A 17672-nucleotide genomic window follows, 5' to 3' on the forward strand; every position below is an offset into this window, starting at 1 on the left:
ACCAAGTACCTCTGAAGACCCTGGCCAGCCCCCAGAACATGCCCTTCCCCCCACCCGCCCCAGGGGGAGTCTTGAGCCAGGGTTTCCATCTGCTGTTCCCAGGACCTAGGCAGGCATCTTCAGGACCATCAGCTCCTCCTAGAAGCACTGAGACGTGCCCAAAGGTGACAGCATAGCTCAAAGAAGAAATGCTCAAAGGGGAGGAAAAGAGAGCTGAGAGGAAGCAGGCACTAAAAGATGAGAAAATGCAAAATACAGGTCAAGGACCATGATTGGGGCACAGAGGTGTCTTAATGGGTACGTTTTTAATGCAAACGTGCTTTGTAGTGAGGCTCACACCAGAACTTGATCCACACTGCCCACCCCTCCATGCTCATCCAGAGGCTGTAGGGAAATTGGAGTTTTATAGAATCTGTGTCTCCCACTGTTGGAAGAACCAGGCATGGCCCAGGGAATCTGATATCAGAACAAGACCTGCAGACAGGTCTTGCTACCTATTTGTGACCTCCCTCCTGTGTATTCCCCACCTCCCATCCCCTCACCAAAATTCCTACATCAAGTTTCTCACTCCACTAGATCCACTGAATAAACCCCACAAATTGAGCTAGAAAGCATCTTAATTAAGAAGAGAGCTTTTCACTCCATGCTTCCACTGCAGGGGCATGGGTTTGATCCCTGGTGAGTGAATGAAGATCCAGCATGTCATGAACCAAGAAGAGAAAGAGAGGAAGAAAGAGAACTTTTCTCAGTTATTCACACCCTAGCATGAATTTGCCTGGATTGCTTTGGCCCACTGCAGCTGATTCAGTCAAGTTGTAAGCACGGAGCACTTGGGAGTCAGACCCAGATGGGGTCTCAAAGGCTCTGAGTAACCAAGAAGGTGGGAGAGGAGCAGTAGGAAGAAAAGGGAGTCCGAAAATGAGCGGCAGAGATTCCAAAGACAAACCCAGACTGTTTCAAGTTTGCTTCCTCCAGGGTCGGAAGCATTCTTCCACCCACCCCATCCCCTTGCTCTGTACTACATGCACCACTTTCCCAAGATGGGGCCCAAGAGCCACAAGCAGCAAGAGCCAGATAAGGCCCATATGCTAGCTAGACACCCAGCAACTGCATATAATGATCTTTTCATGGGGAAATGTGTCCTGAGTCCCACACCACCCACCTAAGGATGTGCTTGAGGACAGCAGCTCTGGGGACACGGCCCATCACTGCAAGGACAGCCGCTCTGTCCCACCGTCTGTCCCTCCAGGACCATTCGGGTACCTGGAGCTCCTCTGACATCTGTCCAACATTCAGTGCACTTTGGATCAATTTTGTCGAAATATTCCGCTTATCAAGTTTAGATGCCTTCTATTATTTAAGAAATAAGCCGCCACTTGGCCACTTGCTCTCTGTGGAGTCATTCCAACCCGAGGTCTGGGTAACAAATGGAAAGGTACTCAACTGGAAATTCCCCTGAACATGGCATAGGGCAGGGACAATCTTATCAGGAAACTTTCTGCTTGGGGTGCGAGTAAAGGGTGACGTTGGTGGCTGATAAGGCCATACCTGAGGACTTGGGCTGTATATAAGGACTGGCTCCTGCCTGCTACTGTACATTTTCCCGTCTTCCCTTCTCCAGAGACTTGGGAGCTAGGAAGAACCATGAAGTGGCTGCTCCTGCTTACTTTGGTGGCGCTCTCTGAGTGCAGCACCTTCAAGTGAGTCTGGGGGATGCTCTACACCAAGAGCTGTTTTCCTGGGGTTATTTCCTTTTGCTGTCCTTCCCTCTTCCTTCCCACAACTCCTCTCTCTGCATCTGTCCGGAGCCTCTTTTCTCTGCTCATTGGGGGACACAGCACAGCAGACATAGTTAATAGCACAGATCCTCCAGGCCAGGCTGGGTAGGGTTCTCAGCACCAGCACTGGGCCGGATGACTTCCAGCAATCACTTCTCCTGTCTGCATTACTCTGCCCAAAGACGGGAGCAACTCCCCTCTCGACTTCCTTCTTGCACTCTCAGGCAAGCTTCCTTTTCCTTCCGGGTCTTCCACAGCACCCCATGAGCAGGTCCTTTGTCTAATCACCCTTCTTCCTCCAAACCAACTGTGTACAAATGCTTCGCCACAGGATCCCACTCGTCAAAAAGAAGTCCTTGAGACGGAACCTGTTGGAGAATGGCAAGCTGAAGGAATTCATGCAGACGCACAAATACAACCTGGGCAGCAAGTACTTCCGGGAGGCCGCCACCTTGGTGTCTGACCAGCCCCTTCAGAACTACATGGATGTGAGTATGTGGGCAGGCAGCGGGCCAGCTCCAAGGACTCAGCCTAGAGGAGAGAGGGGGGATCCCAGGGTCTGGGAAGACGGGCCAGCGCTCTAAACCCCTAGGCAAGTGTAACCCAAGGATCTGCTCCCTGGATCTCAGAGACACAGGGAGAGTAGAAAAAAAGAGTCAGAGGTGTTGCTCTCAATTCACTTATTCATTCATTCATCAGTGCTTATCTAGATGGAGCACCTCCTATGTTTCAGGCATAGTGCTGGGCCCAGAGAAGCAGCAGTGAACGAACCTCAGGGTCCCACAATTTAGTAGGAGAGACAGATGATAATCAGGGAGCCTCACCAAGCATGACAAGCACAACCAGGCCAGGGCCACCCAGTGAAAGTGACACGCTGACTGCATGACAGGTGACAGGCAGGGACATCTCCTTGGGGCACTGAAGAGAGGGGGGTTCCGAGAGGACAGGAGTGTCCCTGAGAGTGGGAAGACGTGCACCAGGCCCTGTGACAGCAGGCATCAGAGTGCATTTGAGGAACGGAAGCCAGAGTCCTTTTTCAAAGCTAGGTCCGTGTCCATGGGGGTTGGTGGGTGGAGCCAGACCAGAGTGGGTGGGGGGATAAGGATTGGCATCTTAATTGCCACCAGATCACCTTAACTCAGGGGTGGGGGGGTGGGATTGACAAGATCAGATTGGAGTTTCAGGAAGATCATTCTGATTCTTCCATTTCGGACCCAGTGGGCTTGCCCTTCGGTGGATACTCTACATCCCCTGGGTGAAAGCCAAGGTCGTGAAGCAATCTTGCCTCTCATTAAGAGCTTGGCCTCTGACATTTGCCAGGCCTGGAGCAAGTCTAGGCTCTCATGCTTCCAAGTCATGGGACATTGGACAATTCTGAGTGAGACTCAGCTTCCTAGTCTGTAAGACAGAACTATTACTATCCACCACCAGAGGATTCTTTCAAGTAACTCAAGAAGTAATGTAGTGGGGGAGGGTTGATTTGAGGGAAGTTTCTTCATTTTGGGTTTTGTCGGGTTTTCTTGAGCGCTTAGAACAGGGCCTGGCCTTTGGTTAGAGCTTGGTAAAGCCTTGGTAAATTTAGCCCATTTGTTCGCTTTACAAATATTTATAAAACACCTACTCTCTATCAGAGACTATGCCAGGAGCTAGGGAAACAACGGTGACTAAGCAAAGATCCTAGAGCTTATATTCTAGATGGAAAGACAAATAGGAGACAAATAAATAGGAATGTAAGATAATTCTAGGTAATCACAAGTGCCACAGAGAAAAAAGTCAATTAGAGTAAGGAGAAAAAGAATGGGGCAGGGGCAAATTTAGACAAAGTAGTCAGGGAGGGCCTCTTGATGGAGGTGATATTTGACTAGAGCACTGAAGACTGGATGAGAAGGAGTCAGCCAAGGAAAGATCTAGAATAAACATTTTCCTAGCAGAGGGAATACCAAGTGCAAAGGCCCTGGGATGGGAAGAACTGGTCATCAAAGAACCATGGCAGCGTGGCTGGAGCAGAGCTAGCCAGGGAAAAATTGCTGCCACTAAAGAATAAAATTCCTGAAGACACTCTTTCTTTTTTTATTTATTTGGCTGCACCTGGTCTTAGTGGCAGCATGCAAACTCCTAGTTGTGGCATGAAGGCATCTAATTCCCTGACCAGGGATGGAACCCATACCCTCTGCATTGGGAGCACGCAGTCTTAGCCACTAGACTGCCAGGAAAGTCCCATGGATACCCTTTCTTAAACCCACTGCAGTCATCTAGACTTAGGAATAAGATATCTCAAGGGGTCTTCACCTCTAGGTGACTTGTTTATCTCCCCATCAACAATTTAAAGAAAAAATTCTTACGCATTTACTCTGCTGGGGCTTCCCAGGTGGCGCTAGTGGTAAAAAAATCTGCCTGCCAATGCAGGAAACACAAGAGAAGGGTTCGATCCCTGGGTTGGGAAGATTCCCTGGAGTAGGAAATGGCAAGCCACTCCAGTATTCTTGCCTGGGAAATCCCATGGACAGAGGAGCCTGGTGGGCTACAGTCCATCAGGCTGCAGGTGGTTAGACACGATGGAGCAACCAAGAACAGATTTACTCTGCTGGGTAAGTTTCCACCCTATCCAAGAGTGTGCATTCTCTAGCATAGCAAGACTAAGACATTCAAGGCAACAGGGGACAGAAGGCTGTTTGGTGGGTGTTCATGAGGCTTAGAAGAGAATAGGCAGAGGTTGACAGGAGAGCAGTCGGGGAAGACTTCAAGGAGGAAGGGAGATCTGGCTGGGATTTGAAGGATGGATGGATGCCCTGGATCAAGAGACAAAGGCAAGGAGGCCAGTGAAGGGGGAGGCAGGATGTGGCCGAGAGGACCCAGAGACAGTCCCTGGGGAGGCCAGGCTGGGGAGTCCCCAGTCGGTGAGCTGTGTGTCCTGCGCACCACCCCCCCACCCCCCGGCAGACGGAGTACTTCGGCACCATCGGCATCGGCACCCCCGCTCAGGACTTCACTGTCATCTTTGACACCGGCTCCTCCAACCTGTGGGTGCCCTCCATCTACTGCTCCAGCGAGGCCTGCAGTGAGTGTGCCCCGCCCTCTCCAGGCCCCCAGCACTGAGTCACCTGGGAACCCTGAATGCTCAGGGGCCTCACATAGGTCTGATTTCAATTCTGCTGAAGCCACTCAGTGATCTACTCCAAAGGCATTCACTGAGCACCTATTATGTGCCAGGCACTGGGCTTAGGTGACCTGGGGGTGAAGGGGTGAATCACATATGGTCCCAGCCCTCAGGAAGTTCAGTCCAGTGGCAGAGAGAGTGTGCAGGTACACATCACCACGGGCATCACCACTGGAGCCGTGGGCCTGCTCCAGTCAGCATGAGCCTGGCAGGACCTTCCATGAGCAATATTATTGTTCCGTCGCTCAGTCATGTCTGACCCCTTGCGACCCCATGAACTGCAGCACGCCAGGCTTCCCTGTCCTTCACCATCTCCCAGAGTTTGCTCAAACTCATGTCCATCATGTCGATGATGCCATCCAATCATCTCATCCTCTCTTTGCCCCCTTCTCCTCCTGCCTTCAATCTTTCCCAGCATCAGAGTCTTTTCCAGTGAGTCAGCTCTTCACACCAGGTAGTCAAAGTATTAGAGCTTCAGCTTCAGCGTCAGTCTCTCTAACGAATATTCCAGGTTGATTTCCTTTAGGATTGACTGGTTTGGTCTCCTTGCAGTCCAAGGGACTCTCAAGAGTATTCTCCAACACCACAGTTCAAAAACATCAAATCTTCAGTACTCAGCCTGCTAATGGTCCAACTTTCACATTTCTACATGACTACTGGAAAAACCATAGCTTTGACTATAGGGACCTTTGTCAGCAAAGGGATGTCTCTGCTTTTTAATATGCTGTCTAGGTTTGTCATGGCTTTCCTTCCAAGGAGCGAGTGTCTTTTCATTTCATAGCTGCAGTCTCCATCCACAGTGAGATGATCCCAATTGGTCCAACCAGACAGGAATGGAACCTGGGAACACTAGGGTGCCAAAGTCTAAAGAAAAAAGTTACCTTTCTCTTCCAAAACCACACTCAAAACCAAGGCACCCCCCAACCCATGACTCTGGCTCAACTTTTGGAGTTTGATAATGTCTCTTCTTGCCCTCATAGCCAACCACAACCGCTTCAACCCTCAAGATTCCTCCACCTATGAGGCCACCAGCGAGACACTGTCCATCACCTATGGCACCGGCAGCATGACAGGCATCCTTGGATACGACACCGTCCAGGTGAGCACACTCTGGCTGGCCGCCTCATCCTGCACAGCTTCCAACTTCAGGGACCTTGGAGGCCACAACACAGACCTCTCCCCACCCCCTCCTCACCCTCTGAGGCAGAGCCAGCTCATTCAATATGGGTCTTGGTATCACAAAAGCAACCTAACGGGGGCATGCAGAAAGTGGCTGAGATACCACAGATATTTTGGAGGGCCTGGAGGTGGAGTGGGGAGCAGAAATAGTTAAGGGAGAGGAATGCCAGAAGCCAGAAGCTAACGTCAGCACCACCCAAGTTGAATGCAATGAAGGGGTAGGAAGAAGGTAGGAAAAGGCTCAGTTCTCTTTTAGCACCTCCTCTTCTTCCTCTTCCCGAAGCCCACATCCCCCCTGAGTCACAAAAGCTCCACCACAGCCTTCCCAGGGCGCAGCAGGGGCCCAGGGTTCTGATTTGCCTGGCGTCCGCTTTGCATCTGATCTTCAGAAACACACACACATGGTGACCATCTGTTCTGCAGCACATTCTCACACCAAGTCACAGACGGTGCCCATCTGGGGATCAGCCTCAGTTGTTCTTTCCAGCAGACTAACAAGAAATTCCAGGGCTAATCCCTCTCCCCTCCTTCCAGCCTGATGCCCTGGAAGCCAAGTCCTACATGAAATGAACCAGGGGAGGCTCTGAGCCGAGGGTGGGCACCCTGCGGTGCTCAGTCAGCACAAGCTAATGAGAAATGTCTTGGTTCCCCCGCGCAGGTCGGAGGCATCACCGACACCAACCAGATCTTTGGACTGAGTGAGACAGAACCCGGCTCCTTCCTGTACTATGCTCCCTTCGACGGCATCCTGGGTCTCGCCTACCCTAGCATCTCCTCCTCCGGGGCCACCCCTGTCTTTGACAACATATGGGACCAGGGTCTGGTTTCCCAAGACCTCTTCTCCGTCTACCTCAGCAGGTAAGTGAAGAAAGAAGGTCATGGTCACCGGGTCTAGCAGGAGAATGTCGAAGGCTGGATGGGCTGGAATCTTGGCAAGCAGGGGGATTGACAGAGTCAGTATATTAGACTTGAGAGGTGTATCTTTGGAGAGAACAGTGCCAAATTCCTCTCTGACGAACAATCTTCATCATCTTATTTTACTAGTGAGATTCTCTGTCGCCTTGCCTTATGCAAGTCAAATATCATTAGCCATTTGCTCTCCAGAAGACCACCATTTAAAGTGAATCTACTTAAGGACTTCTCTCGTGGTCCAGTGGTTAGGATTCTGCACTCCCAGGGTAGGGGCCCGGGGTTCAATCCTTGGTCAGGGAGCTAGATCCCGCCAGCTGCAGCTAAGACTCGATGCAGCAAAGTTAAAAAAAAAAAAATTTTTTTAAGTGAATCTACTTAAAATTGGAGCCAAAAGTTCATAGCAATAAATGAAAAGAAAATTTGATTGGGATTTAGACCTTGAGCAGAGAAACTTTTAAATGATGAAAGCAAGTTTCTCTTATTAGTTAACAAAATTTAGCTTCCAGGTGTGGCTATGAGTTAATTCTAAGAATAAAGAATAACCAAGCCTTGGTTTTGGCTGAGTAGAGGTTTGTGCCAGAATATATGATGTTGTGTCATCAACTTTCTCAAGACATTCAACCTTCCTCTGACACTCACATCCTTTTCTTTTGAAGCGATTTGTCATCATTGATGTTTTTTTTTTTTTTTTAGATATTGACTGTTCTATAATCTCACTGGTACTGTCAGATGTTTACAAGGAAGGTGGAGTGGGGTTGGGTTAGGGGAGTGGAATCATCTCTCTGTGACTGGTCTGTCTGTGACCAGTTGCTTGCTGAATAATTTCTTAGTGTCATCTACATTTGCTTTCCTGTCTAAACTGAAACTGCAGAGATTTAGACAATGAAAATTCCAGTAATCAGGACTCCAGCAATGTATAATAGGAGGGTCATTTTAGCCTTTTTTTCTCTTGGCCACTTAATATTCACGTTTCAGCTCTCTTAAACATAATCTGTTTTTATAGGCAGTTAGGTAATTCACATAAGGCCAACTAGATTGAACTTTAGCAATCCCAGCACTATGGACATTTTTGGACCAGATGATTCCTTGCTGTTGGGGGCTGCTCTGGGATGTTTGGCAGCCTCCCTGGCCTCCATCTACTAGAGGCCAGTGGCTCCCCTGACCCCGACCTTGTCATGGCAATGAAAAACGCCTGCAGACATTGACAAACCATGAACTACATTATCAAGGCTTTAAGAGCAGACGCTGTCATTCATTTATTTCTCTTGAGGTCCCCACAGCAAAGGGAGTATGTGGTGGAAACCACACATACTTTGGAACCAAAAAGACCCAGGTTCTGTGACTCCCTGGCTGTGTGACCTTGGGCACATTGCACCACCTCTCTGAGCCTCAGTTACTTCAATGTAGAACAGAAATAATAGTGGTGACGGCATGGGTCTTGGTGTCAGGATTATAAGAAACCCTGTGGACCACACACACTGCTCAGCTCCTGACCCTGGCAAGATCCCAATCAAGAGTAGCTCTTAGTTTATGGTTGCTGGGGAAAGGCTGGGAGAAAGGGATAGTTAGGGAGTTTGGGATGGATATGTACACAGTGCTATATTAAAAATGGGTAACCAACAAGGACCTCCTGTAGAGCACATGGAACTCTGATCAGTGTTTTGTGGCAGCCTGGATGGGAGGGGAGTTTGGGGAAGAATGGATACATGCATATGTATAGCTGAGTCCCTTCCATTACATCTGGATACATCTGATACATTTGAAAGTATCACAACATTGCTAATCAGTTATACTCCAATACAAAATAAAAAGTTTTTTTTTTTAAGTAGCTCTTAGAAGGCACACACTTCATATGTTCAGTTGGAATTGTGAATGTATGAATGAATTCCCGATTTCCCTCCACTCTCCGTAGCAACGAAGAGAGCGGCAGCGTGGTGATATTTGGTGACATCGATTCTTCTTACTACTCGGGAAGTCTGAACTGGGTGCCTGTTTCTGTTGAGGGCTATTGGCAGATCACTGTGGACAGGTGAGGTCATCGTGGATGGGCTATATCCTGGCATGGGCCCCAGACCCCATTTCTTTACACACTCATAATTAACTAAGAATTCCAGGATCCTCCTGGAACAGCCAGCACAGGGAAATGTGCTCCAGAATAAGAAGGTAAAAGTTGGCCGAATCAGAGAGACCCGGAGAAGGGCACATCCCTAGAGGATAAGCAGTGTCTGGGACTCCCCACACCCACCAACCCAGAGACTCAGCAAGGATGAGACAGCCAATTCCCTTCTGAGCAAAGAGACAGGACAGTCTACTAGAATCTCTGGGGAGGGTAGGGGGTCCCCTGTCCATACATCTTGGCTCTTAGGGTGCTTGTCACTTTTGGTCTAAGGTCAGGGCAAGATGGTGGAGAAGTTGTTTCAAAACATTTCATCCCATGGGCTTTCCTGGTGGCTCAGACAGCAAAGAATCTACCTTCAGTGCGGGAGACACAGGTTCAGTCCTAGCATCAGGAAGATCCCCTGAGGAAGGGAATAGCAACCCACTCCAGTATTCTTGCCTAGAGAATCCCATGGACAGAGGAGTCTGGCAGGTTACAGTCCATGGGGTCGCAGAGAGTCAGACAGACTGAGCAACTAACACACACACACATTTCCTCCCACTTTCCCCTTCAAAGACTGTCTGCCCGCAGGCAGCCTAACCCCCAACTGTTCTGCCCTCAGTTGGCCTGCTTGGGTGACCCATAGCCCAGGTTTGCCCTAGAGTGAGCAGATTCCTGGGATGCCAGCCTTTCAGTAGTTAAACCAAGACAGTCCCAGGGAAGCTGGGGCACACTGATCTCTCTATGTCTGCCCCAGCCATGCCAAAACCCCATCAGTTCCTTGAACCCCTGCCCCTGCTCCCCTTAGGTGAATGGGGCAGTCAGGGCTGGACTTACCTGGCCATCTCTCCATCATCATTCCCCACCTCTGTCACCTCTTCCTCTAGCTCTTCCTCTCCCTAGCAACCTTTGGGTGTCCACTTCCCTGAGAAGCCTTCCCTGGCTCGGTCCTCACCAGCACTCTCACCCTGGCTTGGGTTCTGTTCCCCTACTCATCCTGCTCCTCCTGCTCCTTTATTTTTCCAGCTAGAGTAGGAGCTCCCTGCAGCCAGAAACTGTGCACCCATCTTGTCTGGCTTTGCACGTCCTGTGCCTAATGCAGAACAGGCACTCAGTAATTCCTGGTAGAATACATGAATTCAGAGAATGAGTGTGTGAACAAGAGAAGCTGAAATTTTATGCATTAGCCAATGGATGGGGAAGGAACCAGAGTCACCTGGTTCCTCCTTGAGAGATGTACCCCCTAGGGACTCAGGGGACCCTGACTTGCCTCTTATCCTCAGCATCACCATGAATGGAGAGTCCATCGCTTGCAGCGACGGCTGCCAGGCCATTGTTGACACCGGTACCTCTCTGTTGGCCGGCCCAACCACTGCCATTTCCAATATTCAGAGCTACATTGGAGCCAGCGAGGATTCCTCTGGTGAAGTAAGTCCAGCCCTGATTGCCCTGTTCTAGACCCAAGCGATGACTCTGCCATGCACAAGCAATGAAAGCCCTGCTAATCCTCGCTCCTTCCAGGTGGTGATCAGCTGCTCTTCCATCGACAGCCTGCCCGACATTGTCTTCACCATCAATGGTGTCCAGTACCCTGTGCCCCCCAGTGCCTACATCCTGCAGGTAAGGGGGCTCTAGGCCTTCCACTAGACGTGCCCACCCAGAATGTGGTCACAGACTGCCCCTCGGCACAAGGGCAAGGGCACTTCCACAAGCTGGAGCTGCCATCTGCTCTGGACAGCCTCTGGAGAAAAGGGATACATCACAGATAAATGTGCGAATGAGAATTGAGAGGCAGCGCCCCCAGGGAGAAAAAGCATGGAAAAGGTTGGTGGTGTGAAAGGAGGATTTCTAGTTGGGCCCCAGAGTCCAAGCTCTGGGTCTCAAGGATTAGCCCCAGGATCCTGAGCAAGTTACTAGCCCCTGGATCCTTCCTTCCTCTAAAACCGAGAGCTTTCCCCATAACCAGGATGCAGTTATAATCACGGGAGACTGCCCACATCAAAGCTACAAAGTATTGGGCAAATGGAAACCACACCGCCCATAGGGTCAGGGCTTATGATGCTCCTACGGTCTCTACCAACTAGTAAATCTTTAATCAGATGCACTCAGGAAAACCCTGCCTTTTGTACAGTGCTGGATGGGAAACTAGTTTTGCCCAGTGGGTAGATGTCATTCAGCAAGAACTAACTAGGCCCCTCCCCCAGCAATGCTGATTAATTAGGAGGGAGCGGAGCCTAAGCCATGGTGGGGGATAGGGTGCAGAGGGCTTGAAGTTCCAGAGGGGATTGTAATATGCAGCCAAAGTCACAAAGTCAGTGACTTAGTGAATGAAAAGGACTAGCAGCTGATCCAGTTTGCCACTGGTGGGGATCAGAATAATGAGAAAAGGCTGTGTCACCAGTGCTTCCAGAATCCTTCCCGGCAGCTGAGTTCTCCCTAAACCCCTTAGCTCCGATGCTGACGTCAGGGTGTGTACATCTGCCAGAAACACTGGATAATGTCTGGTAATCCCTAGAAACCCAGAGAGCAGTGAGTCGATTACAGAGGCAGACCCCAGGCCAGGAAGAGCCAAGTCCCCAGGCACGAGCCAGGAAGCTCCTCCTTGCACGTGGCTGGCAGCGCACCATGGTCCTGGATACTCAGGCCCCAGCGCCTGTCCCCAAAGGGTCTGCGTCCCAGCTCGGGTTTTATTCTCCTTTCCTCCAGAGCGACGGGGTCTGCTCCAGCGGGTTCGAGGGCATGGATGTCTCCACCTCCTCCGGGGACCTCTGGATCCTGGGTGATGTCTTCATCCGCCAGTACTACACCGTCTTCGATAGGGCCAACAACCAGATCGGCCTGGCTCCCGTGGCCTGAGCCCACGTGGTTCCAGCTACTTCCAGGAAGATCCCTCCCTGATTCTGCCCCTGGTCTTCGATGTAGATAATTCTGGTTGTTCCCCCTCAGGGATCCTGGAGGTGGAATCTTGGCCTGTCACATCAATAATGTAGAATAAATCATAACCTCCTGGAAAATGCCGTGTGTGGTTGCTTCTGTTTGTCAGAATTCCACTTTACATCACTGGGGTAGGAACACCGGGGCAGGGGGACAGAACTGACCACTTTCCTTTGGACAGCACCAAACACAGTGGCAGCACATGCTTTGTAACAGAGCGAGGAAGATGAACGGGCCTCTGCTGGACCAGCCAGGGACCAGACATGCCAGGGTTGTTGCAGTCTCACAGAATCGCACGTGCGTGCTCAGTCGCTTCAGTCACATCCAACTCTTTGCGACTCTATGGACTGTAGCCCACCAGGCTCCTCTGTCCATGGGGATTCTCCAGGCAAGAATACTGGAGTGGGTTGCCATGCGCTCCTCCAGGGGATCTTCCTGACCCAGGGATTGAAGTTATAGAATAGAGCACCTGAATTCTCACATATAGATAGATAGATAGATAGATAGATGATTGATTGATTGATTGATTGATTTGGTTGTGCTGGGTCTTAGTTTCAGCACTCAGGATCTTTAGCTGTGGATTGCAATTGAACTCTCAGTTGCAGCATGTGAAGTTAGTTGCAGCATGTGGGATCTAGTTCCCCAACCAGGGATGGAAGCCAGGCACCACAACTTCTGGTGCACCACAACTATTTAGCCTGTGCTCTAGAGCTCGGGAGCTGCAACTAAGAAGCTCAAGTGCCACAACTACTGAAGCCCGTGCACCCTAGAGCTCATGCTCCACAAGAGAAGCCACCTCAACGAGAAGCCCACACACCACAACTAGAGAGCAGCCCCTGCTTACCACAACTAGAGAAAAGCCTGTGCAGCAATGAAGACCCAGCACAGCCAACAATAAACAAATAAAATTATTTTTTCAAAGTGTCAAAATAAGTATGGGATGGGCTAGGTTCTAGGCCCTTCTTCTAGGCTCACGGGGAACAGACCCCAATCAAAGACTCTGAGAACTCCTACCGCAAAGTGATCTGTTTCACTTGGACTCACACCAGCTTGATCCCAGTTCCTCTCTTGCTGGTGAATCTAGCTCAGTCTCTCCTTGCACGCTCGAAAAATTCCCACGGCGCCTGCTTCTGCTATGCTGAAGGCTGTCTGCTGGAAACACCAGCCTGGGGGCTGGAGCCGGCCTCCCAGCTGAGGGGGGCTGACTTTGGGCTGCTCAGAACAAAATGGCTTTGGGCGCTCTTGTCATATCATTCCCCAATTTGTAATTTATCACATCAATGCAAGATATTGGAATCAACGAAGGGGTGGGGTGAACTCTCCCAGTCAATGCCCCAGTTCTCCCCAGTGTCACTTATACCCTTTCTAGCCTATTTTCCAGAGCTGCAAAATCTTTTCTCTTTTTTCTTTAAATTTTATGCAAGTCTTTCATGAAACCTAATCTGTTCCTTTTTTTTCCCCCTTTCACAGTGTCGGGTCTTAGTTACAGCACCAGGATCTTCGATCTTTGTTGCAGGGTCTTTCAGCTGAGGTATGTGGGATCTAGTTCCCTGACCAGGGATCAAACCCAGACTCCCTGCCTTGGAAGGGTAGAGTCTTAGCCACTGGACCACCAGGGATGTCCCAATCTTTTTAAAACATGAATTTGATCACATTCCTCCCTTGCTTCAACCCTTTCATCAATGCTCTGCAATTGCATTTGGAATAAGACAATAAATCTCTGGTGTGGTCGCTAAGCCCTGCAGGCTCTGGTACCCATGGACTTTCCCTGTCTCTCTTTGATCCCTCATACCCTTAGCTCCCACCGCCCTGGCCTTTGCCCACCGCCTACACAAGTTCTCCCCACTTCAGACCTTTATGCATATACACTGTGCCCTCCTAGCATCCTGCAGTTATCAGGCTTACACATCACTTCCCGGCAAAGCCCTCCCTGGTCACCCTCTCACGGGGTGGCCCTCCTTTACTTCATGGCACTGGGCACAGCTGGTGATGATGTCTTGGTAGGAGCACTTGTTTCAAATCCACCAAGGCAGAGACTGTGATCAAATATTTAACTGTTGAAGCACCAGCAGCAAGAGCAGGGCCGGGCACACAGGACGTGCTCAATAAATATTTGTTGACTGAGTGATGAATTTGAGATAATGTTTTAGAAGGAAATCACTCGGATAAGATGAGCGTGTGGATCCGATTTGAGAGAGGCTATGGTTGAGACCACAGATGGGTCCACTCCCACTCCCACTGACAGTCTGTCCTAATCATATTTGGTCCTGGGACAAACAGGTGTATTCTCAGGTTTCTGGGGGTGAATTTCACCGGGTTCTGGCTCTTCAGGACACGGTGTTTGTGTTTCTGCTATTTCCTGAGCTCCTCCCATGCCCCAGGCAGTATTCTAGGCTCCAGGGATACAGCCAGGTCTCCCCAGACTCTTCCTGTTCTCCTGTTCCTGGCCCCAACCTCCCTGCTTCTTCCGCCGTGTTATCCCTACTCAGCCCAGCAGCTGCAGTTCAGCCACTCCCTCCCAGCCCCTCTCCCGCTCCCTCACCTTGGGACTCCTGGATCCAGACAGAGTCTAAAAAGGCTCCCCATTAGATCATCCATACTAGAAAACCCTGAGCTAACTTGTCTGATCTGACACTTCCCTCCACGAGATAAGATGGATTCACATTCTGTTTCTATGGTCTCAGGCCCATTTGCCATCCATCTTTCCCCACTTCCTGAGGGCCTTGGGGGTCTAAGCTCAGCTCAATCCATCCTTTCCACTCATACTTGTCCAGGAGTGTTTTGATGGTTTTTTTTTTTTTTTTTTTTTTGGCCGCACCATGCATCTTGTGGGATCTTAGTTCCCAACATGGGTTCGATCAAACCCAGGCCCATGGCAGTGAGAGTGCCAAGTCCTAACCACTGGACCTCCAGAGAATTCCCCAGGAGTGTTATTTTCATCTCATAGGTCTCTGCTCTGATCTGGGGAACCTGGGCCCTCCCGGATACCTGTACACACTGGTGGGAGCATCATTGTTACAACCCCTAAGGACTGCCATTTGACACTATCCATCAAAATCAGACAGGCATATACCTTTTGGCCCAACAAGTTCACTTCTGGGAATTCATCTTAAAGATAGACTTGCACACGTGCAAAATGATGTAAGGCCAGGGTTATTCTCTGTAGCATCTTTTGTAAGAGCAAGATTTGAACGGACCCAAAGTCCACCCCCAGGAGATGGTTAAATGGCTTCTGCTGTGAGCTGTTGTGCAGCTGTCAAAAGCAAAGGAATGAAGGTGCGAGCTAGGGATGGGAAGGAGAGATCTCAAGAAGAGATTGTTAGGTGAGAAAGACACACACATGCTAAACAGCTGGTGATAACGGAGCCTAGACTATTCTATCTTTGGATTATAAAGAGAATTAGATTTGCTTGCACATATTTAAACAGAGAAATGGTGCCTAAGAACCAGAAACCACAAAAGGGGTGGCAAGGGAGGGGTGTCAAGGTGGATGTGGTGAGGGGATATGCCTCACTATTCTCCAGGCAAGAATATTGAATTGGGTTGCTATGCCCTCATCCAAGGGATCTTCCCGATCCAGGGATCCAACCCAGGTCTCCCACATTGCAGGCAGATTCCTTACCATCTGAGCAACCAAGGAAGCCCCGCATACAATTTTACAGATCTTTATTTCTAATGATGTGGTTTACTACACATTGAAAATAAGTTAATGAAAGGTACTTTTAGACCTCACAGAGTTTGTCCCAATTTGAAACCTACCGTGGCTTGTCCTCAAGCGTGTTTATCTAATAAACTCCAAAAGCAAGTCTCGTGAACCACGTTTGATCATTTGACCCTTCTGGAATTCCCTGGATCCAGTAAAACTGACTCGGGGGAACAGGCTCCAGCCCACCCTCCCTGTCCTCTACTGCTTCTCAGAACCAGACAGGTCGACTCCTAGGAGGGAGTGCAGGATGAACTCACCCAAGAACAAGCACTCCCCACCCCCGCTTGCTGGACTGCAGGCTGCTGAGAGCTCAAACAGTTCATCTGTTGGCGAAAAGCACTCTGTGCCAGGGACTTCTCTGGTGGTCAAATGGTTAGGACTCTGCACTTTGACTGTCATGGACCAGTTTAATCTTTGCTCAGGAGGCTAAGATCCCACAAGCCAAGTGGTGTGACAAAAAAAAAAAAAAAAAAAAAGCACCAATCCGCACTCAGTGCCTATCTGGGAACTTGAAGGTGGTTTTGCTGATGCCAGCTAGCCCTGGGCAAGGGGCATCATACTGGGCTAGTTGCTGGCAGAGCATGCTCTTACCACGTCCCCCCAGGGCCTCCCCACGTGTCTCAATTGGCACTGCCTGCCCACAAGGGGTGGGGAGAGCACAAGCCTCCCCACCCCAGGGGTCCTGAGAAGGGACTGCGGTGACCACAGCGTGGGCAGTAAGAGCCCTGGCCCAGCTGGGGGATGGGGGTGGAGTGCTCTGCCGAAAGCTCCTGCACTCCCTCCTTCCCTTCCCCCAGCAAGGCCGACAGGAGGCAGGCGTGGTCCTTGGGTGGGGAGAGCTGGGCTCAATGGGGAGCAGAGAGCCCACGAGCAAGAGAGGGACAAGAGTGACATCCTCAGGACTTTGGGGGACAATTCTGAAGCGTGTGCTACACAACCTCCCAGCGGGTCCACAGGACAGGATGCCACTGGTCTACAGAAGTGACCCACTCTTTAACAAAAGCTGACTGGCTGTCTCCCCCCTCTTTAACAAAAGCTGACTGGCTGTCTCCCCTTCTCTCTCCCTCCTCCTCATCCCCACCATGCTCCCTGCGATCACCTCCAGGGCGGTGACTTTCACCCAATCTCTCTCTCTGGTTCTGCTCTCACAGAGCTCAAACTAAGACAAGGGGGTCACAGCACCCTCGCACAAACTGCAGCCATCAACTGCCTCTGTGCAACTCCAATGGAAGAAGCCAGCGAAATGCCACACAAAGGAAACAAGCCCAGACTGGGAGTCAGAAGCCTGGGCCCTCCTCCCAGCTCAGCCTTCCTCATCTGTGCAACCTTAGGACATTCTCCTGACCTCTCTGGGCCTCTGTGGTCTCAGCTGTAAGTAGGGGATCGGGGAGTCTCAAATAAGTATGTTTTTATACTTAGAACAACTTGGAGGAAGTGTTCACAGCTGTCCTCCCACTCCCCCACCCCTCAGCCTTTTTTTTTTTTTTTTAATGTTCAAAATGAATACCATTTATTATACTTGAGAGTGCTCTGGACAGGGAAGACTAGTACTAAAACTTGAGTCGCATCCTTTGTTGAATACAGGGATAATGATGAGAAAATCAGCACTGACTTTGAGCCTCTACCATGTTGACAGCTGGCTTGTTTGAGGAGGGGCAGCCGGTGTTCTACACTCTCATCCTGAAATTAGATCCCAGGTAGCACTGTGAAGCTCCGCAGGCTGCACAGGGTCACCACCACAAAGCACAGAGACATATGGAGTCTGTGTCACATCCAACCATCTCAACTCCAGGAGGAAGGACTGTCATAATCCCATTATACAGATGAGAGAACTAAGACCTCAGGTCCCATGGCTAGTCAGAGTGTAGGGCTCAAACCTGGGTTTCATGGTACCCCAGAGCTCATTCT

At 50.2% G+C, this 17672-nt stretch overlaps 1 protein-coding gene across 1 annotated transcript; it reads left to right on the plus strand.

The window, feature by feature from the left end:
• Window positions 1–1644: 1644 nt before the first annotated feature.
• On the plus strand, window positions 1645–12103 carry PGA5 (pepsinogen A5). Its single transcript, XM_020916863.2, has 9 exons — window positions 1645–1700; window positions 2110–2266; window positions 4719–4836; window positions 5916–6034; window positions 6773–6972; window positions 8939–9055; window positions 10408–10552; window positions 10646–10744; window positions 11831–12103. The coding sequence occupies exons 1-9, from the start codon at window positions 1645–1647 to the stop codon at window positions 11978–11980; spliced, it is 1161 nt and encodes a 386-aa protein (XP_020772522.1). The 3' UTR covers window positions 11981–12103.
• Window positions 12104–17672: the final 5569 nt, after the last annotated feature.

The sequence above is a fragment of the Odocoileus virginianus genome, chromosome 28 (assembly GCF_023699985.2).
Source record: "Odocoileus virginianus isolate 20LAN1187 ecotype Illinois chromosome 28, Ovbor_1.2, whole genome shotgun sequence".
Taxonomy (NCBI): Eukaryota; Metazoa; Chordata; class Mammalia; order Artiodactyla; family Cervidae; genus Odocoileus; species Odocoileus virginianus.

Excerpts from the sequence above, each read along its gene's own strand:
- PGA5 (XM_020916863.2), top strand. The coding sequence starts at position 1,645 with ATGAAGTGGCTGCTCCTGCTTACTTTGGTGGCGCTCTCTGAGTGCAGC. Across the intron at positions 9,056-10,407 it reads TGGCAGATCACTGTGGACAG|CATCACCATGAATGGAGAGT; the intron begins GTGAGGTCATCG and ends TCTTATCCTCAG. Across the intron at positions 10,745-11,830 it reads CCAGTGCCTACATCCTGCAG|AGCGACGGGGTCTGCTCCAG; the intron begins GTAAGGGGGCTC and ends CCTTTCCTCCAG.